This window comes from Galleria mellonella, unplaced genomic scaffold (assembly GCF_026898425.1).
Source record: "Galleria mellonella isolate WM207_F2 unplaced genomic scaffold, CSIRO_AGI_GalMel_v1 utg270, whole genome shotgun sequence".
NCBI lineage: Eukaryota > Metazoa > Arthropoda > Insecta > Lepidoptera > Pyralidae > Galleria > Galleria mellonella.
In genome coordinates, this window is record NW_026442062.1 from 4,192,034 (window position 1) to 4,208,642 (window position 16,609).

General features: G+C 30.2%; 3 protein-coding genes across 3 annotated transcripts; 2 read left to right on the plus strand and 1 right to left on the minus strand.

Moving 5' to 3' along the window:
* Positions 1-280: 280 nt before the first annotated feature.
* LOC113514341 (vesicular integral-membrane protein VIP36) lies at positions 281-10,354 on the plus strand. Its single transcript, XM_026898404.3, has 6 exons — positions 281-482; positions 570-685; positions 3,803-4,000; positions 6,063-6,225; positions 7,719-7,885; positions 8,052-10,354. The coding sequence occupies exons 1-6, from the start codon at positions 356-358 to the stop codon at positions 8,262-8,264; spliced, it is 984 nt and encodes a 327-aa protein (XP_026754205.2). The 5' UTR covers positions 281-355; the 3' UTR covers positions 8,265-10,354.
* Positions 9,849-12,174, minus strand: LOC113514320 (zinc finger protein 761-like). Its single transcript, XM_026898377.3, has one exon. The coding sequence runs from the start codon at positions 11,932-11,934 to the stop codon at positions 10,687-10,689; it is 1,248 nt and encodes a 415-aa protein (XP_026754178.2). The 5' UTR covers positions 11,935-12,174; the 3' UTR covers positions 9,849-10,686.
* Positions 12,175-13,284: 1,110 nt separating this feature from the next.
* Positions 13,285-16,563, plus strand: LOC113514315 (gastrula zinc finger protein XlCGF17.1-like). Its single transcript, XM_026898368.3, has 2 exons — positions 13,285-13,424; positions 13,590-16,563. The coding sequence occupies exon 2, from the start codon at positions 13,720-13,722 to the stop codon at positions 14,872-14,874; it is 1,155 nt and encodes a 384-aa protein (XP_026754169.2). The 5' UTR covers positions 13,285-13,424; positions 13,590-13,719; the 3' UTR covers positions 14,875-16,563.
* The last annotated feature ends 46 nt before the right edge of the window (positions 16,564-16,609 follow it).

Below are 16,609 nucleotides of genomic sequence, written 5' to 3' on the forward strand. Positions count from 1 at the left end.
CAGATGGCAGTTTTTTCTAAAATGTAATAACAGAAATATTTAAAATGTTGCCAGTAATAAATAAATTCCTCTCATGAATTGTATCTAGTATTTGTTTAATTTACATTACATAATATAACTTCCTTAATTACAACATTTACAGAAATTTACGCATTTGTGATTTGTTAAATTTTATAATCTTAAAATCTTTTTCGTTTTTAAAATTGTTTTACAAAATAGTTAGGTAAAATTTATTTCTTCTATACCAACACTAAATTGCGGCTGTCAAACTTCAAAATCGAATTGTGATTTGGCGTTGGCGTTTGACTTGTCAGTGAAATATTTAGCTCCATCGACGTATTACAAATTTACAGAAATGTTTCACAGAAAGTTTAAATTAGCACTGTCTATATTTATTTCTATATTGTGGAATTCTGTGCTCGCAGAATGGAATACTCGAGACTACATCAGGAGAGAGCATTCGCTCACAAAACCTTACCAAGGTTAGTGACCTGATCCTTAAGTGACTTTGATCTTGGCATGACTATGTTGAATTTATTCGAATAATACGTCTTATTATTTGATTACAGGGAGCGGTATGTCGGTGCCTTACTGGGACTTTTTAGGTAGCACAATAGTTACTACAAATTATGTTCGACTTACTCCCGATCTTCAATCTAAATCCGGTGCTATTTGGAACACGGCGGTAAGTATTTTTATTACCTCAAGATTTTTTCACTACTATACCCAATATATAATTTTCGGCTATGGATAATACTCTTTAGTACAGACTTACAAAAGATTTTAATAGAACAATCTAGAACTAGATAACCTTTAATCTTCTAGGAGGAAAAGGGATTGTTTGTAATGAAGGAACCTTCATCCTAACAAAAGCTCTATTGCTAACAATATATCCTATCAAATTGACCTCCACGTGGTTCCCCCTGGAAACAATCATGGTTCTTGTTAAATTTATCACAATGAACCAACTGACCTGCTTTCATCCACACCAATCATCTGCCACTGGTGCTCTGCCAGCATATACTGATAGTGCAGGTGGGCTTATCATTTCATTTTCACCCATTAAAAATTTGTTCATTCAGAACATTTAAACTTGAACTTTCTTTATACCGAATTTGATTGACTAGGTTAAGGAACCAGGTACTTGATTTGTGTTTTTAAATGTCTCAATTATATTTCATTTAATATCTAATTAACATAATGTTAGATTAATATTGGATGTAAATGTCCATTTAAACAGTATAAATGGTTCCAACATTTAGGTTAAATTGCTTTTGTTATCTATAATGCAAGAACAATGTAAATTATTGATTGCTTTGTTTACAGTATTATAATTGTCATAAATTAATATGTGTTGGCATAATAAGAAGTTGAATATAAAGGTAAATGTTGTGACCCTTGTCTATCTTTGTTCAGGTGCAATTTTGCATTCACTTTTTGCTTTTGCACAAGTGTAAATATTTTTCTGACTAAATGTAATATAACCTATATTAGTTTGTATAACTTATACCATTGCTGTAGGAATTGTGAATCTAGAATCTAGTAATTTTTGTCTTTTTGTCAATTAGCTAGTTTTCAAAAAATAATTTTAATAATATAAATTCACTATTTCTAAATTTGAAACATTTATATGCAACAAGATACTTTTTAAACTATCAATGAAATTATTTTTTTCAAAGTAAATCAATATGTAAAAATGATTAAAAGCAATTAAATTTCTCTTCCAATAGAGTATAATTCAAAAATCAGCAATTGAAAGTCATATATAGTATCTACTCACAAACTGTCAATATGTGTATACATTATCTGAACTATGGAAATAAAAATCACATAATGTTTGTCGTAAATCAATATTGATAAGAATTTTTAGTATGAAATACAATTATGAATGTTGTTTCAAATCAAGATAATAATTGTAGTCACAGCTACTCATACTGCTAGCAATAAGATTCCCTTTGCTAACACTGTTTCTTTATGTAGCATCCAATAACATATTCATATTTACAAATCAAGGGCTAATAAATCAGTCTTTGTAATCTAGTAAACAGACAACACTGAACAACAGTAGTACCAGAAAGTAGCTACCTATTTCTTGTGATAACACTAAATAGTAGGTAATTGGGTTGTTTATATAAAAACATGGTCAAGGTGGAAGCAACACAATTAAAATTTCTCCTTATTGTTATGTCATTAAAGTTCAATGTTATATGCAATTGTTGCATAGTCAAATGAGGCAATACAAATTACCTTCATGGTTAATTACACTTTATTAGCATGGTTTGATACAGTAATGCATGGGTTTTGAGTATAAAATTAATATTTATAAATATTTTAAAATCCTCTGTAATGAATCAATTTATTACAAACTAGCTTTTTGCCCTCTACTTTAAATTATGATGTGGATTTAAAAAAGAGGAAAATCAATTAAATAGATCACTTCTAGATGTAATTCAATGGGAAGGCATATCCACTTCATTAGTTTTTTAGTTAGACTGAGTCATCTACAAAAATTACATCCAAATTGATGCAGTAATTTTTGCTTGGTACTGGAACAAGCATGCAGATAGTAAAAATTTCTAAAAATTATTGTTTTTGTGTTAGCAAATATTCTAAATATAATTCTCTGCCATGTGGTACGGCATAGTATAAACCACTCCTTCCCGGTGTCGTAAGAGGCGATTAAGGTAAGACAAGGAATGAGCAGGAGCATCCCTCTTAAAACATGTATAAAGCCTAACTGCAGTTGTCAAGCGTGGCAACTACAGGCAATATCCCCCAAAGTGGAGGTTTATGTTCAGCAGTAGACAGTTAAAAACTGATATGATGAAATATTCTAAATAATGTACCTCATATATTTTATTTGTTAGATATCTCCCATGTACAAACATTGTTTAATTAAAATTTTATTATATTAGATTCCAAATAATAAATTGCCAACAGCATTAATGCCAACAATGGGTTATGTAAGTACAATCTATGAGGTCATTATGATAATTATGATTTGATCAAGAGTAAACCTGTATTTAGTATTCATTATATACATATGAATAAGCCTTTTAGTGATATTTTTACTGACACAATTATTTAAGTTCAAAATAAACTAATGGTGCATATCTATATCAATTTTTATTTTATTTAATATGAAATTAGTAATTTTTTCACTACTACATAATAATAATTAATTATTACATTGACACAATCATAATTATATACAAGTACTTTTTTATACAACTTGTAATTTTAACTTTTATACAATGTGTAAATAGCAAACACTTAGCCCATTTGAAAAGAAATTATAACCGTAGCCTATAAACTGAAAATCACAGAATATAGTGTGGCTTAAGTGGCTCACAGTACCACTCATGTGGGAGGGGGTTTGTTATCAATTAGGAGGTTATTCCCCCTTGCTATATATACTATACAATATACCCTATCAGGTCGACCTCCACGCGGTTACTCCTGGGAACCATTGTGACTAAATTATCGTTGCATTCGTCACGATGGGCTAACTGACCCGCTCTTTCATTTCATCGATCACCTATCACTGGCGCCCCGCAAGTGAATATCGATAGCGCAGGCAGGGTTACCATTCCATCATCATCCACTAAAAAAACCATTCATGTGTATTCTGTAATTTCAATGCCAGCGATATCCCACCTTTCAAAAGAAAACAGTCATGCAAGCAATAACGCAAGAATGCTCTGCAGTAGAAAGAAGAGTGGGATATAGATTGTTGATAATTTTGTACAATAGTAGTTTGTTAATTTTATGTTTCACATAATTTCCATCTGTAAATCCACAGCCATGTTATACACGCAATTGGGAGCTTCAAGTACAATTCAAGGTGCACGGCAGAGGAAAAGACTTGTTTGGCGACGGGTTCGCGATATGGTACGTCCGAGATCGCATGCAACCCGGTCCTGTATTCGGTAGTAAGGACTACTTCTATGGCCTGGCGATCATACTGGACACCTACAGTAATCATAATGGTGCTCATAATGTGAGTATAAGCAGCTGTTTGTTACAACATCATTATTTATAACATCTATTATAGTAAACAGTAAATGGTTACTGTAATACATAATATAATTATATGAAATTTTACCCATAATTATACAGGATGCAAGGGACAAGTTGGCCAAAACTAAAATGTCTGATTCTGAATCAGATGCCAGATTATTTTTTCACCGAAAATGCACAGCCATATAATTAACGATTCTTAATTTTGACGCGGCGATGTATTGAATTTTATATAGGATTATTAGCCATATATAGGATGCATATTATTATATAGGAATATTACATTGCACAGCCATATAATTAATTTTATTATTCATATAATAACATTATTGACTGCGGAAAGTTCGTATAAAAGTGTTCTGGAATGAATTTTTATGACGTAAGCGCAGGACCCCTTCCTTATGTCCTTAACAATGCTTCAGTTCTGGTCTGACCGCCGTGCGGTGCGAACTGGCTTGTCACGCCATCTGTGAAGTTACCTCTTAACGAAACCCCGTCGGCATGGAGCCCGCTTCCGTTGAAGAGCAGCGCGTCGTAATCAAGTTTCTCGCGCGACGATCTCAGAACAGTTTATGGGGATGATGCTGTGAAGGAACCAACCGTCCACAAGTGGCGCGCCATCAACGGACGCTTCTTCATGATGGTAATTTTCATATGCATATTGACCGTTGGATTCTTTACACAACTGATACCTCTCTTGTGTCGTGAGTTTTTGAGTAAAAATTTTACGGTGACCGAATATTACGTGTGACTTCTTCTTGCTGTTTCATGTGTTCGAAGTGAGAAACCTACAACCAGAGGACTTTCATAATACTTCACTATTATTAAATTTTATTATTTCATCATATAATAACATAATATCAAACCTCGTATAACATGAATTTAAATGAACAAAAAACAAATCGGACAGAATTGCCACTGGTTTTTAATTCAGAATAATGGTCTTAATTTTTGCTAACGTGTCCCTTACACCCTGTATTATACATCGGATATCCTAGCTTGAAGATCAACCAATTGCTGTGATTGTTTGGCACTGTTTATTATAATTATAAATTTACTGTTATATTAAATAAATATTTCTATATAATTTTGGTCACGAACAAACAACAGGCGATCATAAGTCTATAACAGTTCTGTTCCAATAAAATCCAGAATGGAAAAGAATATTAAACAGACAAAATGTCTCTTTATTGTCCTATGTTCCCACGCTTTTATATCCGACGAGAGACAATACTATATATAAATAAATAAATCTTCTCTATAAATTTTAATTCTGTGATAATAATACCTTTAAAATGCTGCAACGGAAGGGATGTATAATGAAAAATGTGAACCTGCTTAACTGGACATAGGCAAGCGAATCGTTGTTAAGACTGCTCTCATCTTTTCGACGATCGTTCTCAGGCCTTCTTTTTTTTTACTTAATCGTAATGATATACACATGTCGTCAAATATCGACACGACATCCGCAAAGGGACATTTTGTCATTGATATCTGCACAAATTTCTAATGCTTGTTTATAAGTATACGCTATTATGTCCATGGTACTAATCATGTCTATAGGCGATAGTCACCACTTTCCATCAGATGAGCCATCTGCTTGTTTGCCATTCTATTTGAATTAAAAAAAAAACATTTTTTTAAGGTGAAAATATAATATATATATATATATATATATATATATATATATATATATATATATATATATATATATATATATATATATATATATATATATATATATATAATTTTATTTGGATTACTTACAACACACAAATAACAACAGACATACACAGTAAAGAGACAAAATAATGTATACACAAAAAAGCAATATACTCGTATATATAAAGTAACAATTTCTTTTTCTTTCTTGCGTGCCATAAGGGTTACAACTCAGTTTTTTGTTTAATAATGTATTTATTGGAACCATTTTTTTTTTTTATTAGAAAGAATTTCTTTCTTTCTTTTTATTAAATTACTATTGTAGGGTAGTGTACATACTTTCAACATTTATTAATATATCTACAATCGTAACCTTTCAGCACCAACACCCATATATTTCGGCTATGGTGAACAACGGCACTATGCACTACGACCACGACCGCGACGGCACGCACACGCAGCTGTCCGGTTGCGAAGCAAAATTCCGCAACTATAACCACGACACGCACATTTCCATCACGTACCGGGACGATACACTTACGGGTAAGTTTTTAACCCGAACACAATACTCACTTGCGCTTTCACGCAGCTTTGCCCGCGTGAATTATAATGAAAGTACCCTATGTCTTATCCAGTATATGTAACATCTATGTACCAAATTTTATTCAACTCCATTCAGCCATCAAAGCGTAATTAAGTAACAGATAACTAAACATCTTTATGAATTTTCAAATTTATAATATTAATGGAATAGAATTCAACTAAATTTAAATATTGTAAGAAAAATATATTTTTCACCGCTACTCTGTATGCGTAGATTTCAAAAGTAGGAAACATAGATCCTATAGTTAATTTTAAACTTTCGTATTGTTTACACATATTTTAAATACACAATCAAGACTTAACACGATGTAAAAACTTTTACAGGTAAATAGTATCTACATACCTGCTTCTTTATTGCCGACGTGGATTGCACCATGTCGTGGTCACGACAGAACTGACGTAAATCCTGATAGTAGATAGATCATATAGCCGTGTCAAAATAAAACATACACCAGATTTCTAATAGTTATCAAATCCATGCCGAAATAAACACACAGAGAGACAAAATTTAAAAAAAATCTTGTTTTTGGCATATATATTAAGACCCCCTCTTATTATTATTATATAATATATATATATATATATATATATATATATATATATATATATATATATATATATATATATATATATATATATAATATTTTTTATAATTTTATTATATTAGCAAGATGAATTTAAACGGTCGCAAGTGTAGAGGAAGGCCCCAAAAACAAGTGGATGGACTATATGCTAATAGAGATGAAATGACGAATAAAACATTACACTGACCCAAATTAGATGTAGAAAAAGGGCTAAAAGATGATGATAAATTGATATTTTCTGTTTGTGACTTCCTGATACTGAATTTAATTCCACTGTTTTTATTAAATTTAATGTTGGACTTATTTTGCCTTGTTTTCTTACCATTAATGTCCAAACGATTTTCTTGCCCTTGAAATGATCCTTCAAGCAAGATTTGTGTCAACACCTTCCTAAATCGGAATATAAATCCGAAAATTACCGACAAAAATTTATTTTTACAACAGACTCCAAAAAGGAGGTTCTCAATTCGGTTGTATATTTTTATTATGTTTGTTACCTCATAACTCCGTCAGTTGTAAACCGATTTGAATTTTTTTTTTTAAACATAGTTTTTTTAATGGATGATATTAGAATGGTAGCCCCGCCTGCGCTAACGGTATATGCTGGCGGGGCACCAGTGAGTAGGCGAGGATGAAACAGGTCAGTTAGCCCATCGTGATGAATACATCTGGAATTCAGCACGATGGTTTCCAGGGGGAACCGCGTGGAGGTCGACCTGACAGGGGCATATTGCTAACAATGGAACCGCTAAGCCTAATAACTAACAATCCCTTCTTTCCCTCCAGACGAAATATTTAAAAATTTTAAGTGTTTAATTGTTATTCATACAATCTATTATCTTCTTGCAGTGTCTACCGACTTAGAAGGAAAGAACGCTTGGAAAGAATGTCTACGAGTGGAGAATGTTTTACTGCCAACTGGATATTACTTCGGGGCGTCGGCGACCACTGGAGACCTAAGCGACAACCACGACATTGTGGCTATCAAGATGTTCGAACTCGACCTCTTGGACACGGTGAGTTCTTGAAATAACTACTGCATTAATATAAGAACTAATACTGTATAATAGCTTTAATTACAAATGCACAATATCGGTAAATTACTTCATAATTTTAGTTATTTATCACGATCATAATTATTTTGTTAGTATAAGTAATTAATTAATTTTCTCTTAATTACAGCAAAACAGAGATGAGGACAGATCTCAGATAATTCCATCAGCTGCTTCTTTCGAGGCACCACGAGAGAGAATAGAGGACCAAAAACCTGCTATGTCAGGCATCAAGACCTTCCTCTACATGATGTGCATAGCCATTGTTATAATAGTCATTGTAGTTTTAGGCATTATGTGGTATCAGAAGCGTCAGGAACATTCTAGAAAGAGGTTGTATTGAACTGGTAATGTAATCAGTAATATCTTTAAATGGGAAAAAGGTGATTGCAAATTTATAATACCTACGTACGAATAATAATATCACCTCTTAGACGCATACTGTCACAAGTCGAATTTTTTTTCGCAGTGATTCCTTTAATAATTACTTGCAGCTTTTTATGTAGACTTTGGACAGCTTTGATCTCAATGCGCGATATGCTCTCAATTCACTTATATTAACATCCTGCAAAAAATGTGTTAAAATATTTTATTTATATTTTTTAAAGAACTTGCTGTTTTTGTCATACATATATAGTAAACTAAGTAAGTAAATAAGCACACTAAAAGATACTAAATTGATGTGATCAATAATCTCAATTAATTTAGCTACCGATTGGACATTCCTAGTTTATTTTTTGGCAAAACATTTTGATACCATCTGATGTATTATATTGATTTGAGTATACTATTGAGAATTATTATTTTTTAAATGGTTATTCATTGATGAATAAATAATTTAGGAAATAAGTTGAAAGAGCTATACTGAATTATTTTGGTTTAAAATGTCTGTAGAAAGTCCTACATTGTTTATACTTTAAAATACCTAATTATATTTTATGTAATATCAATCTATTAAGGGTACCTCTTTTCATTTTTTAATTTACTAAATACATTTTTCTTTTGCTATAGATTGTAAAGTTGACTTTCATATTCTCAAAATCTACATAGTACATAAACTACGGTATAATAAAAGGATGAATATATATATATATAAATTCATACCTAAGAACTTTAATAATCATGTATATTGTTTACACCGATTAATCATGACCTTATTCATCTTTACTTAACTGTTGCAAAGAAATTATTGCTCATAACATTCATAAAACTGAACTGAGGACCTTTGTTGTTATGTGATTATAAGGATTTGATTAAAAATTATTTTTTCTTTCTATTCTTTCCTTGAGGAAATCTTTTCAGTTTCATAACTTCTGTCATTGAATTTTGACTCGCTACCCTTTGTTACAGCCTATGAAATTTTAATATCCTATTATAATGGGTGGCACTATGAAGGCATGCACAGATTTCTCTGTGGACATGCCATAAAACACAACATTAGGCATTGGAACACAAGAAAAAAGAGGATTAGTCTCTATCTGTGCACTCCTTAATTTTTTTTTTTTTGTACAATCAGCTTCATAAGTAATCACTATGTTCAAAGTAGTATTAATTGTATTTTAGATTTTAAGCTTATTTAAACAAATTATTCTGAACATATCATATCCTTCATCACCTCAAACAATTACATAGATAATAATTGTAACTAGTATTAAAGATATTCAATTAAATTTAAAACTAGTTATAATTTTATTATATTAAAGTTGGAATGCGTTACTTGGATATCACAATTATGGACGGTTATTCTTAATTTTGACTATACTTGAGTCATATGATCTATATGAAGCTGATTAAACTTGTATCATAGCATATCTATATGAGCCTATATATGATTTTTGTGAATAATACAATTCATATTAAAATCGATTTATTTCGTCCTGTTAACATATCCTAAGTTTTTAATGTGATTTGTCTCTTCACATGTTAGATTAAGGAAACGACTCGGGACTATAAAATGTAATGCATAATATATATTTATAAAAATGTATAGACATGGATATATTGAGGTGATTAAAAAAAGAATCAAATTTTATTGTTATATTCGCGCGGGTTCTAAATTTTTTGGTCACATGTATTACCAAAATAGTCTGTCAGAATTAATATTTTAACTAGAATTATTCATTTGTAATGAATAAACTCAAAAACTACGTCACCGATTCTCAATATATAAAAAATATTTCTCTATGCAACATAGAAAGAAAAATAGGCATGTTAGTGAAATGCCTAAAAATATTTTGTCTGCCAGGAAGTGTTAGTCTCTAACCGCCGAATTATTACTACTGAAATATTTAATAACTTTCTTTAAGAGAAATCCATTTATAATTGTTATTGCATTATGGTCAAATCACCCATATGTACCCATGTTCTTGTAAAACTGAGTTTGTGTATGAGTAATGAATTTGTGTGTTTAAATAAAATTATTTATAAACTTTTTCTATTTGTTTTTTAATTTAGTATCCTGTTGATTTCCCCAAAAAAGGTTGTAATGTTCATAAGCATTTATCTCAGTAGCTCCATTGTAGTTCCACAATTTTTTTTTTACTTTTCTTATAAATTATGTATATATAAAAAAATTAAGTTCAGTAGAGGTCAAAAAATTTTTATTACTCTTTATTATAATGTTTACACATATTTGATAAATAAATAAAAATCTCCATGTGTACTGATTCTTTTAATAAAAAAATCTTTAAAAATAACAAAATCAAACAAAAAAAGAAGCACTCTTAATCAATAGGCTACTTTTAATCTACTTTAGGTACTCCAATCTATTCTTTAGTTTGAGCTTGTAAATAAAGAGGTGTCAAACCACTTCTGCGTTTTTCTCTCTTATGTATTCTTATTTGATGAAAATTCATTTTATTCCTGGATGAAAATGCCTTATTACAAATATCACACACATGTTCCTTGATACCCATATGGGAATGTTTTAAATGCACTTCTAAATTACGCTTGGTGGAAAATACATGTTCACACAAATTACATTTAAACTGTTTGTCTCTATGGATTGCCATGTGTTTGTTTAAGTTACTTTTGCATGATGATCTATATGAACATTCTGTACATTGAAATGGCTTCTCCCCTGTGTGAGTTCTCATATGTGCTTTGAGGGTATCAGGGAATCGTCCTTTGTAAGGACATAAAGAACATTTATATGGCAAGCTATAGAAGTGAGTTTCCCTATGCCTTGTAAACCATCCCTTCCTATGACAAAGTTTGCCACATATGTCACACATATAACTGTTCTGAAGTCGTATCTGTGTATCATGTAATGCCCTGTGGATTTTCATATATGAATGTTCATATGACTTGTTACATATAGAGCATGTAATCTTCATATTTTTATGCTCCTTATATTCAGTTATATTTTCAAATGATAAATTACATTTCAAACAATGATAACTTTTAAATTCTTTAGTGACTGCTGTTGTTTTCTCTTCTTTGCATCCATGTGTACTATATTCTTTTCCATTAGGGTTCTCTTTAGATTGTTTATATTCTTCCTTAAATTCTATGTCCTCTTCAAACTCATATGTGTGACTTTCTCTATGCTCTTTCTTCACAAGCATTTCTTCATTATTTGTCGTCACTGACTTCTGTGTTGATTGTTTTAAGAATTGATCAGACTTCTGTGCTGTTTCTCGAAATAATATCGCACTTAACAAAAAAGTGTGGCATTTATCACATAAATATTTTGGATAAACATCATCTACATGGACATCTAAACCGCCAAATAACTTCAATGCTTCTGTTAAATTGCTTGTTGTGCTACATTCTTTACCGCCAAAGATCAAAATAACACCTTCTTTTAGACATACTCTACAAATTTTCTGTTCATCTTTACAGCTTTTTGTTTTCATGAATTCATGTTTTGGTGCAATAAGATTATTAGATGTTCCTAAATTCGTCAATTGATTTACAACCTTATCTTTACTTTTATTAGCTATTTTTTCGTCATCGTACCTACATTTACGAGTATGTTGTAATAATTTTAAAAGCATTAACGATCCAACCATTTTAATGTTTGAAGTACTTGCTACAATTTAGAATTGCAATAAGGTTTAATACTTAATTGATGGTACACATTTAAATTAGAAAAAAAGCATAAAGCTCTAAATTCTTAATTTCTACTTGTTACCAAAAATTATTTTCTGCCAGTAAGTAATATAATATAGTTAATTATTCTCAAAAATAGAAAGTACACTGTGACTAATAAAAGAAAATCTATAGTAAAACTGCTGATTATGAAATGCTGACTGATTGACAGCAATTAATTGACAACTTTGACAATAGGTATTGAAATCTTTAGATTAATAGTAAAGTAGGGATGTCATCTGAAAATTATATCGATATTTTATTTCGATATGATATATCGAATTTTGCGATATATCGTATATAATATTCAATTATTAATCAAAAAAGGAAAGGTAAAAATTAATTAAGGGTAAATAATTAAATCACGACCATGTAAATATTTCAATCAACTATAATTTAGAAAAAAAAAATTAAAGACACAAATATTTCTTATTTAATCCTTGCTCGTTTAGCTTGCAGTCGATTTCTTTGTTATGTTAAGACTTGCGCGGCCTTTGAAAAAAGCCATTCAGATGGAACAGAATTGTACCTTGTAATCCATTTATACTTCCAAAGGATTTTCATTAAATCCACTAACTGGAGCCCTTAAATAAAGCGTTATCTCAACTGAAAGGCTTTCGTCAGTTTTATTGGTTTTTTAATTCCACTGAACTAATTTGTGATGATCACTCCAGAGTCTAAACTCTGTCTGAGAAAGTTTGTCTGATGCACTATCAGAATCTGATCCCGTAGCAGTACATAAATCCTCTTGTTGATTTGATCTGACTATCTCTTTAATTTTACTTACGGCATTTGAACAAGCCGGGGATCAGGGGTTTGGGCTTTCGGAACTCTCACTTACCAAACGAAACACGACAGTGCAAGTACTGCTATTTCATGACGATATTCTATAAGAGGGTGGCACATAATGTTATATCATAATGTAAGCCTACCATAGAGTAATACCAAATCAGATAAAGTATTTGAAACGATTTTTGGGTTCGAATAAAATATATCGATTTTTTATATCGCCGGTCGAACGGCCCTTATTTGTGCAGCTGCCACAAAGGCAACTACCACTCCAAATCATAATGTTATATCATAATGTAAGCCTACCATAGAGTAATACCAAATCTGATCAAGTATTTGAAACGATTTTTTGGCTAGAATAAAATATATCGATTTTTAATATAGATATTTAGTCATTTGCTAATATCAAATCAATTCAATATATCGAAAGCTAATATCGATATATATCGAACACCCCTACAGTAAAGTCATTGCCACTATGTTAGTCAGTCAATCAATTTTAAATTTGATTAGAAATTTTTATTTTTTTCTATTTAAAATGCATTTTATTATATTTTACATTTAGACTAATAAGACCAAAAATAATATGAATTGTATGGCTTTCTTTTTCACTCCTAAACAGGTAATTAAATAACTTCCAAGAATTTTTTACGTTTGTTTTGGTTGCATGATAATATTCTGTATATTTATCACAGAATTATTTTATATTTTAAGTAAATTCTGTATGATTACCTAGCCTGCCTACTTATTAATTATTTCTTAATCTTAAACTATCTTTGAATTTCAGAAAATTTCATATAAAACAGTCCTAATCAATTAGATACTTGGGCAAAATTCAAGTTATCTAGTTTGAGCTTTTACATTATTGGAAGTTGAAAAGTTACACAACACTCAAAAAAAAAAAAAAAAGAACTGCAATGGTGGGTGCTTTACTCTTAAAAATGCTACATTGTAAACTTAAATGCCAAAATAAAAAGCTACACTTATACAGAACAGAGGAAACTATGGATATTCCAGGATCATCTTGTGACGATATTGGAAAAGATTCAGCAATATCAAGTAATGATGTTGCCCAAAAAATCTGCAGAGTATGTTTGAAAGAGGGTGAAATACCGATCTATGATAATAAAGGAACAGGTGATATATCTGAAGAACTGAACTTATTTGGTGGTTTGGATGTTCAAGCAGATGATGATTATCCAAAATATATATGCCAAACATGTCATGCATTGTTATTAGGGGCAATATTATTCAGAAAAACTGCTCAGCAGTCTGACCAATTGCTAAAGCGACCTACACAAGAATCAATGCTGTTAACAGATAATGATGACTTGACTAATGATATAGGAGAAGATAATGCATGTGAGTATGAAGAGGAGAAATGTAAAGAAACTAAAAACTATCACTGTAAGAGATGTGATTTGGACTTTCAAAGCTTTAATGAATATAGTGAGCATAGACTATCACAAGAACATGAGAACATGAGACATACATGTCCTATATGTAAAAATACATATACAGCGTTGTATTTTAAGAAGCATTTGGCATTGCACAAACTTGAGAACACTTATATGTGTGATATTTGTGGTAAAATATTCATTGTCCAAGGACAATTCACAAGACATAGATTAACACATTTCTATAGCTTACCATTTAAATGTTCTTTATGCCCATATAAGGGAAGATTTAGTGAATCACTCAAAATGCACATGAGAACTCATACAGGTGAAAAGCCATATCAGTGTACACAATGCCCATCAAGATTTGTAAACAAAAGTAACTTGAACAAGCATATGTTAACACATAAAGGTGTACATGACTTCAAGTGTAACTTATGTGGCCGAGGATTTTACACCAAACGAAATTTAGACTTGCATTTCAAAGTTGATCATACTGGTATTAAGGATCATGTATGCAATGTCTGTGGTAAAGCTTTTGGATATAGAAAACAAATGATGAAACATCAACTAAAAGTGCATAAAAGAGAGAAACTCAGAAGTGGAAGGATGCCTCTTTATTTACAAGTTGAAACTAAACAAAAACATGGAGAAGAGATATTGACAGAGAGTTAGATTATTGAGAGAAAATTCTTTATAAGAAATTGGAATTGCCAAGAACACGACTCACAAAAATGATGAAACAAGGCATACATCTAAAAATAAAAATGTATAATAAATTACCCAATACAGTAATGCAATTGCCGAGAAACAAATAAAAAAAAAGACATATTTTGAACAACATCCTTTTTACAACGTGACCAAATACCTATATGCCAATATTAAATTATGACATTATTATTTGTGTTTAATTGTAATAAGTATGACAATTCCAATTTTATAACTTGAAGTCAACATTATTGGTATATAGTTACCATTATATTAACATGTAGTAACTATTTTATAATGTTAACTATAATTAATTTGTAATATTATTTTTATTTTATAATTCAAATGTTATTATTATTGTTATTATTTATTTTATTAATTTCAAAATTATAATGTAAATATTGACTTGCCACTGTATGACAAAAACTGTTACATTGGTTAATAAAGAAATATAATTAACAACCATTTCTATCTATAGGGATTCAATATTTATTTATTTCTTTATCAAGACACACCTACAGTACATGTATAATACTTTAAAATACAAATAATATATATGTAAAATTAGATCTGATACAAGTACCTAGAAAAGCACACACTATATTCAATATTTAATTGACGTATTTAACTAAAAAAATTAATCAAGATAAAAAATAGACATCAAATAAATATATATACCATAAGAAAACTAATTTGTAGTAAAAAATAAGAAAAAGAAAATAGTATATAAGTGAATGTTCGTGTTACGACGGATTACATAGGGGGGAGGGGGAAGGATCCTTCCCTCTCCTTCAGCTCAAGTCTGAAAATTGCGTTACGTAATACTTGACCATTCCCTAATATAAAAAAAGCATAAAGAACTTGCACCTTTAGTATCTATACTATAAGTTGATATAGCCGTAATTGATATCCAGACTGTATAAGATTATCAATAAAGATTCGACTCTTGTTAACAAAAACAAATAGTGTGATCTATTGGTTATAGTATATTATAGAAAATAAATTGTACTTATTACCTAAGTAACTAGTTTGTGATTTATGCTTCAATCGCGATAATTTAGATTGTTTTTAATTTTACAGAAAAAATTATTGTAATATATACTATGAAAAGTTAGAGAAATCATTACAATTCAGACAGACGAATTTTAGAACAAATATACTAACTTAACATTCATATCACATAGTGTTGTGATTAAAATCATGATACATTGAGACTGTTGCTATATTTATTTAAAAATTTATCTGCAATATTATTTTTTAAAACTTTATTTATTTTTAACGACGTCTTCATATATGTATAAGGGCAATTTTATCAACTTACTATGATTGTCATTTCCTACATAGTAAGGTCATAAAATTCAAATTATAGCTATATATAGAGTATCTGCAATGCTTTGAAATAATGTTTCATTAACAATCATCATTATTGTTCATGTCTATAGGCAACAGTTACTACTTTCCATCAGGTGGGCCGTCAGTTTGCTTGCCAATTTAAATATGTCATAAAAAAAAAATTTTTGGTCTAAAATCCTCACTAGTGCTCGTAGATATTTTTATTACTTTATATATTATTTTTAAAAGTGAATAATGTGTATCACATTATTTATATGCAATAGCAGTAGTAAATTATATTAGTAGTGCAATAAAAAATTTAATAAATGCAATTTTTTTTATATAGTAGATTTTTTATTATTCCGATCCT

What these genes read in the sequence shown, in the direction of transcription:
- LOC113514315 (XM_026898368.3), top strand. Translation starts at nt 13,720, where the DNA reads ATGGTGGGTGCTTTACTCTTAAAAATGCTACATTGTAAACTTAAATGC.
- LOC113514341 (XM_026898404.3), top strand. Translation starts at nt 356, where the DNA reads ATGTTTCACAGAAAGTTTAAATTAGCACTGTCTATATTTATTTCTATA. An exon ending in GTGCTATTTGGAACACGGCG is followed by an intron (nt 686 to 3,802) that starts GTAAGTATTTTT and finishes GTAAATCCACAG; the next exon opens with CCATGTTATACACGCAATTG. An exon ending in ATCATAATGGTGCTCATAAT is followed by an intron (nt 4,001 to 6,062) that starts GTGAGTATAAGC and finishes GTAACCTTTCAG; the next exon opens with CACCAACACCCATATATTTC.
- LOC113514320 (XM_026898377.3), bottom strand. Translation starts at nt 11,934, where the DNA reads ATGGTTGGATCGTTAATGCTTTTAAAATTATTACAACATACTCGTAAA.